The 8162-nt window shown below is 39.0% G+C and overlaps 1 protein-coding gene across 1 annotated transcript in view; it reads left to right on the top strand.

Annotated features, from left to right (window-relative positions):
- Nucleotides 1-278: 278 nt before the first annotated feature.
- The window catches only part of LOC104408740 (epithelial chloride channel protein-like), a 17226-nt gene continuing 9342 nt past the window's right edge, over nt 279-8162 (top strand). Inside the window, exons 1-7 of the mRNA XM_010018440.1 lie at nt 279-434; nt 2233-2373; nt 2599-2749; nt 3165-3273; nt 4009-4180; nt 5903-6130; nt 7193-7417. Coding sequence (XP_010016742.1) covers nt 279-434; nt 2233-2373; nt 2599-2749; nt 3165-3273; nt 4009-4180; nt 5903-6130; nt 7193-7417 — 1182 coding nt within the window. The remainder of the gene's footprint in view (nt 435-2232; nt 2374-2598; nt 2750-3164; nt 3274-4008; nt 4181-5902; nt 6131-7192; nt 7418-8162) is intronic.

Here is an 8162-nt window from a genome sequence, read left to right as displayed (position 1 = left end):
GATGGCCATGCAATGGGGGAAAGCGGATGACACTGGGTTACTGTGACAACAAGATAAGACACGCTTGGGACTCTGCGTAGTCAGATGGGAAGAACCAAACTACCCCAGCTGCTGTAACAAGAAGATAAGACGTGCCTGGGACTCTGCATACTCGGATGGGGGAGGTGAACTATTCCGGGTTATCATAACATAGTCTTCTTGTGTTACAGGCAGTCATATAAATACGACTGATAAGCCATCGTTTTTCTATCCAAGAATCTCCCAGGCAGGGACAAGTAATGGGGCTGATTCAGAGTCTGATATTTTTGCTATCTCTTCAGCTCTTGCACCTGATAGATTCTGTGGTATGGCTAAATGAGAATGGCTATGAGGATTTGGTTGTTGCAATTAATCCCCAGGTGCCAGAAGATGTCAACATAATCCGAAACACAATGGTAAGAACATTTGAGTTTATATGCTTCGTTCCCTGGCAGTTGTGACTTGACTTTTCTGCTTGGAAAGTAGCATGAATCAGGTCCAGCTCTCACTCTTGTCAATAGTGTTTTTTCTTGTTGTTTTGAATTAATCATGGATCAATCCCATAGTTACTAAAATAGGAATTTCTAATTTGCCTTGCCATATGTTGTCACTACTAAGAGCACTAATGCCCTCAGACAATGCTGTAATACCTCCGTTGGGAGGCAGAGTGAGATTCCTTTAAGCAGCTTTCCAAATTGTGTTTACCTGAATGTCTTACTAATGCTTGTTTAATAGCCATTGATTATACTACCGTTCTTTCATTAGGTAGCATGTCTTACAATGTTCTGTTAAATGAGAAAAAACCCCAAACCAACCAAGAAAAAGAGGTTAGGTTTAGTGGCATTTCTGAGCTTAAGTTTTATTCCAATCCATGTAGCTGCCTCAATGGATAAATTCGCCATGGAATGGTGGCCAGGTCTCAAGGCAAAGGACTTGTTTTCCAGAAAGCGAAACCACTTTAGAGCAAACCTGCTGAACAGGACACTTCTGACAAATGTCCAAGTTCTGCAGTATTTCTAATGCCTACTAGACCTGATGTAGGATTATATCAGTCCCATGTCATCCCTAAGATCAAGTACGACGGATACCATAAAATTTTTAACATTTCCAGATTTCTTTTATCTGTGAGAAGAGTTTTACATGGAGTAAAAGTGGATCTGATTGCTTTTTACCATCAGTTACTGGTTGTCCCCATTTTTAAGAGTAAGTAGAGTTTAGATCGCTCTATTTTCATTAAGGAACAAACCACTGAGTGTGTTTTAGGGTAGAAGTGTATGAGTGATGGTTACTGTTACTGTAAGATACCTGCCACATACTAAATTCACATTAGAGCTGACCTTATGAGACTTGCTTTTACACCATTCTTTCAGTTCCCTTGAGCTACTCAAACTGCTCTATTCCATTTGCAGAGCAAGCAAGGGCTTGCATGGGGACAGCTGAATTGGCATGTCCCATTACTGCTTAACTTCTCATGGGTTAGCACTCACTATCACTCTCAGTCCAGGCAAGCTGAATCTCTTCAAGAAATCTCCTTTAGCTGACTTCTATGTACATATAACATGGATACTTGATTCCAAAGCCTCTTGTCTGAGCTTGTTTCTTAGATGATGAAAAGCCTATGGGACAGATTTCAGTTCCCTCCTTCCTGATTGTTTTTTTCTCACTGAACACCTGGTTGTTAGTGGAGAGAAAAATAAAGAAAGAGAAAGCTTTTTCTGGTGCCTGTACTCCAAGAGAAGCGGTGAAAGAGCAAGAGGAAAGGAAAGTCATGGCAGCATATAGTAGCCATCATACAAATAAGAAGAAATGGGAAACAGTGAATTTGAGGAAAAAAATTACATTGGTCAGACAAATGAAAAGCAGGTGCAATGCTGAATCTTACCCACATGTGCTGTCAGGCTAGGATGAATTTAAGGCTAAAATCCTTGTATTTAGTAGTTTTCATCTCACATGAAGGCTAGAATGGGAGTTTGATCGCAATCTCTGACTAAAAGCAGGATTATAGAACTGCTGAGAGATTCCAAGAATTACAGCTTAGTCCTGAGCTTTTTTGGTTATTCTTTTCTTAGCCAAGATTGTAACATTTTCTTAGTCTTGTGCTATGTACTTCTACTTTACTGCACTGCTGTTTGTTGATAAGGCTCAATTATTCATTGCATGTACAGTCAAATGTTTAATACTAATGTTGATATTTTGTTTTCTTTCATTCCCTAGAACATGATTAAAAATGCTTCTAATCACTTGTTTGCAATGACAAAACATCGATTTTTCTTCAAGTCTGTAAAAATTATAATTCCTAAAACATGGAGGAGAAATACCAACTATTCAAGAATAAAAACAGAATCATATAATCAGGTATGATTTAGAGAACTTTTTATGATTAGAACAAGGAAAAGCTAGACTGACAAGGCTACATGACAAATCACAGCAAAATCTAGGACTAACTTTGGAAGTTCTTACTCAAAATTGTTGAGAGAGTTTGTAGGGTAAAAGGAATTGCAGGACTGAATTTATTCAACAAGGATAACCCAACTCTTCTCTACACCTATGTCATGTATAACTTTGGTCTTACTTTTTCAGGCAGATGTCATCATAGCAGACTATTACCTGAAACACGTAGATGAACCTTATACCTTACAGTATGAAGGATGTAAGGTGAAAGGACGGTACATTCATTTCCCACCAAACTTCCTGTTAAAGGAAAATTTGACTAAGGTTTATGGAGAAAAAGGTAATACTACTATTTAATTTAATTGCCTGTTTTACTGCTCATACAAAAAAGCTAAGATTTTCCTCAGTGAATAATGAATATGGATAATTCAATTTGCTTGTTAAAATGAAAAAACCTCTGAGAGACATATTTTTCAGAAGTAGTAAATACCTATGAAGTGTCTGAAGTTAAATATTCAAACACTGGATCCATAAGAATCATAGAATCAACTAGGCTGGAAAAGACCTTTAAGATCATCAACTCTCACCATTACCCAGAAGTTGCTCATCCCTTTGAAAACTTTAAATGGTTATTCTTTAATTAGCAAATATTCCACAATCTTCCTCTATTAAATTGTTCAAAAGTCTAAGTAAAACATTGAGCAGCTTTTAAACAGTTTTATTTAGAATGTTCATGTGCTGTTCTATTTCAACAGGTCGAGTTTTTGTCCACGAATGGGCTCACTATCGGTGGGGGGTGTTTGATGAATATAGTAGTGACATGCCTTTTTATGTGTCTGAAAAAGCAACTGTTAAAGCAACAAGGTAGTATTTTTTTCATATTTCTGCTTTTACATTACTTGGGTTTAAATATTTCAAGAACCTTTTCATTATGTTTGTCATCTGCGTTGAGTCTGAACTTTATAGAGTGTCCACAACCTGCTTGTGTGATTAAAAGATGCGTAGCCAGCAACATCTACTGCCTGCTCTGCAGCCCAGAAAACCACAGCTGCCTTTGGTGTTGTTTTGTAACACGTTCAGGAGATGAGCGCTGGACAATCTTTTGCTCTGTGAGCAACTGCAGACTTCAGCCACTATTTGTTTCGTTCTTATTTGGCCTGGTTTTATTAAAAAGCAGTTATCATCAGCACTGAAACTGCCTACTGAAACCACTGTGATTTCAAACAGTTTCTATAAAGAGGGACAATAACTGAATGGATGTAGAGAACTAGTTCAGGCTTGCCTTTTTTCCTAGCTCAGGCATACCAATACAGTCTTTTGTATTGCAATTCCTAGCAGGATGTCTTTCCTGCATAGCCTATGATTATTACAAGGAAGATCATGAAGGACCACAAGTGTTTTATGATTTTAACTATTTCTAGATTAGTTTAAGGACCTTGCCAGACAAAGAGATAGCCTACCTGTGGACTTGTGCAGTGTCTAGTGCAGTGCTGTGTCAACAGCAATTTGGCTTTGGGCAGCCAAAATTCAAATAAATAACCAGTTACAGACTATATGTATGGGTTCTTAACCAGCCCTGCTTATCTTCTCTTCCCTTAGCTGTCCAGCTGGTGTGACTGGTATTCCTGTTTTCCAAAACTGCAGCGGTGACATATGTAAGCCAAGAAGCTGTAGATATGATGGTCAGCTGTATGAAAAAGGATGTGTATTTATTCCAGATATACGACAAAATATCTCATGTTCTGTTATGTACATGCAATACGCACATCCTGTAAGTATTACTATACCTTTCTGGACTTAGAGTTTAGTAACATTCAGGGTCTAGCCAGTAATTTCTGCTGGGGAGAATGATCAGTCAGGTGCTTCTTTAATTAATTCCAAAGACTGTGGAAGTTGCTACCAGTTCTATTGAAATCTGCTCAAAATGGAAGACAAAGGAGCTACTAGAAATTGTTTGACAGCTGATTCCTGTCAATAAGGGAGAGATGTACAGCAGCCTCAGCATCCTTCTTGCTCCGTGTTCGGAAAATCAGGTCAACAGGCATAAAAGTGACGCATTCTTGCCAACTGCTATGTCCTTAAGATAATTGTAGTTTTTGATCACTCCTTATGAAAACTGGTACGTGAACTGTGTTACCTGGTTAGCTCTATTACACTCCATTGCAGAGCAATCTGGTCTGTCTATCCTTAACAGGGAAGCAGCAGCCCACTTGTCTTGAAAATAGCCAGGACAACCAGGCAGGCCTCCTCATGCCAGCTTCACTGTTTGGGATAGGGGTTACCAAGATGGACAGTCTCCTTGCAGGCTAGGTTTCTGTGGTATGGGATCATAATTCCTCCAGCTATCGACCTTATTTCTTTGGGCAAGCTCTTTCCAAGAACTTTATGGGTGTACTGGGCCTGGTTAGGATACAATAATTTTCTTCATAATGGATCAAATGGATCTGTGGTTTAGATTTTTGACCAAAAGAGTACCACTAACACACTAATGTTCTAGCTTTAGCTGAACAGCATCAAGGCCTTCTCTTTCTCACTGTGCCCCTACTAGTGAATAGACTGGGGGGTGCGCAGTAGGCTGTAAGGGGACACAACCAGGCAGATGACCCTAACTACCCTCAGAGATATTCTATACCATATAGAGTTATGCCCAGCAATAAATGGAAGAGAAGGGGTTTTAGGAGGCTTAGCCATCCTATGCTCCTGAGCTGGCTGGGCATTGGTCTACTCATGGGATGTGGTAAGAGATTGCCTTTGCATCGCTTATTTTGTTTCTTTTCTTTCACTTATCCTTCTTTTATTAAACAACTTCTTTCTTGTTTTCTTTTGTTTTATCTTGATACTAAAGTCTTCTTGCTTTTATTCCTCCTTTCCTCTTCCCCCATCCTACTGGGGAAGGGGAGGAAGTGTGGTACTTAACCTGCCCTCCATGGTTAACTCACAATGATAGGTCATGGTCTTCCCTTAGCAGTATGCCATGGCCATGCTGAGACATCTAAAAGATTAGTTCCTGCTTCTCTCAAAGTCTTGACTTTGTATCTTTTGCATATTTCCTTATTCAGCTCAAGAAAACTTACATGAACCAGTCCAAGACCACCGGTTTAACCCAAGAGGTTGGTTAAATATTCAGGTTGCTAACTTGAACCTCCATGCTATTCAGCCACAATATCTATGTTAGCAGGCTTAAATCTAGTAGGACCTCCACGAAGCAGTCACTCAAGGATCTCAGTACTCACAGACAAAATGCTTTCTTTCTGCATCTCACAACATGCTGGTGCTTACATAGAATCTGAGGTAAGTTCTTCGGGAGCACTTTCTTCTCTTGCCTCTTCTAAGATCCTGGCTGGCCAGGCACCACGGCACAGAGTACGTTCAGTGGAGAAGAACACCTCCATTTGTCCTGTACCTCACCACAAACTTCTTATTTTCTGAAATATTTTCTTATGCTTATACTGTTGGCTTCAGCATTATTATCGGCTTCAATCCGACTTTCCAGGTGGTTGAATTTTGTGATCAAAACACTCACAATAGTGAGGCTCCAAATATGCAGAATAAGATATGCAACCACAAAAGTACATGGGAAGTAATTATGGAATCTGTTGACTTTCGCAACTCGACTGTTCTAAATACTTCTGCACCCCCCCATGAGACTACCTTCAGCCTACTGCAAGCCCAAGACAGAGCAATTTCTTTAGTACTGGATATATCTGGGAGCATGAGAATGGTAAGAACATGCATTTTATAAGCAATTTTTAGCAAAAAATCCTACAAGCTATCACTTGAAAGTATTGAGAGTTGTAGGGCAGACATGGTCTTTCTTTTCTTGTCAAATATCAGTTTCATATCCTTTCCTTCCTTTGTTCCAGACCTGGAATGAAAATGCCCTTGCATTTCTTCCAAGCAGCAATATATCATAGATGGAGTTCCACACTGTATTTTTGTTATGAATGATTCTAAATTTTAAAGTAAATATGTAGGTCATAATACATCAATAAATTAGATGTTCTTTCCTCTTTACAATATTGCTCTTTGGAATCAAGAATGTAACTAAAGGTAATGTTATGTTATTTTAACAGAGCTGGGGTTATTTTTCCTTTTTTTGCCATAAAACTTTGCATAGGTTTATTCTTTCACAACTTCCTATGGCATGAGATACTGAGCTGGTTTATGGATGCAAGGTTTAGTAAACATCCCTGAATATATGCTTATTTCCGTAAATATCTTGATACTTTTATAAAGCTGTATATATCGGACCATTTGTAGAAAGATGGCAATATTATCTGGGTAAGGCAGCTGTGTTATGATTTATTAATAGACTTCAAACCTCTGTGATAAATGTCTTAAAATACAACTTTTCAGTAATCCCTTCAAATATTTGCATTTAAAATAGCCATAATTTTACTTTAATATTGTTTCTATTTTCAAAATACTTAAGTCTCTAGACTAATCTACTGCTCATGCATCGTAGGTTTTGTCCTTTTGCATTGCCATCATGCTATCAAAACCAATAAAGAGTGACCAAAATCTTGATTAGGAATGAAGTTGTAACATCAGAAGATGGACTTTGCCAGGTTACATCTTTCTTGGAAGCTGCAATTTGCTGCGCTTTCACAATACCAGAACATGTTTTGCATCTCCTCTCTTCTAGAACTGAGCATACACATGAGTTACCTTAAGGCAGATAGTTTTTAATTACAACCTGACATCAGTAAATCCTGCTTTCTGTTCATAGTCACAGCTTTTCAGAAGAGAGTGCATTCTAAGGATGGGTTTTTCTCACATACAGCACAACCGCATTGAAAACCTCCGTATTGCTGCAGAGCAGTACCTGCTCCATGTTGTTGAAACCAGCTCCTGGGTTGCAATTGTCACATTTGACTCTGATGCCATTGAAAGAGCTCCTTTGCAACAAATAACCAATGATGAGGCACGCCAAAAGCTTGTGCAGTTTTTGCCTACAATTCCTAGTGGACTGACCAATATCTGTGCAGGGATACATAAAGGACTTACGGTAAAGTACTATGTGGGAATATCCTTGGGATGTAGGGAAAAGAGGGAAGAAGTGAGAAACATACTTGAACATGGACTTTTGATGCAATGACAGAGTTAAGAGAGAGAATATGGTGAAGTTAAGAAAAATAAGGTGATTCTTGAATCTATCAGGAGAAAATTTGGTATAGAAACTGTTTGGCATTACCATTATATGGCATTGGACAGAGTATTACCAGAAGACAGTCCAGATGTGCGTTAAAGTCCATGCTTTGAAAGGATATTGAAAAAGAAGATGAAATTCCAAAATGAACTTCAAGAATGATCTAGATTTTTGAATAATTCCCACAGTTCAGTAGTCATGAATTAAACCCCTAAAACTGTGAAACCACATACATCTCATGAGCTTGAGAGATGGGGAAACAGGGAAGTTCAGGTTACGTATAAAGAAGCAGTTCTTCCCTGTGAGGGTGGTGAGGTACTGGAACAGGTTGCCCAAAGAAGTTGTGAATGCTCCATCCCTGGCAGTGTTCAAGGCCAGGCTGGACAGAGCCTTGGGCGATGTGGTTTAGTGTGAGGTGTCCCTGCCCATGGCAGAGGAGTTGGAACTGGATGATCATAAGGTCCTTTCCAACCCAAACCATTCTATGATTCTATGATTATTATTTATCTGTTTGTTTTACTTCCTTGGGCTGGCAGTCTGAAGTCCCAAATGTCACCTTATTCAGATGCAAAACTGAAAATAAGGAGCAGCATGTAGGAACAAG

The sequence above is a fragment of the Nestor notabilis genome, unplaced genomic scaffold, assembly GCF_000696875.1.
Source record: "Nestor notabilis isolate BGI_N333 unplaced genomic scaffold, ASM69687v1 scaffold787, whole genome shotgun sequence".
Taxonomy (NCBI): domain Eukaryota; kingdom Metazoa; phylum Chordata; class Aves; order Psittaciformes; family Psittacidae; genus Nestor; species Nestor notabilis.
This window is presented reverse-complemented; position numbering and strand designations above follow the sequence as displayed.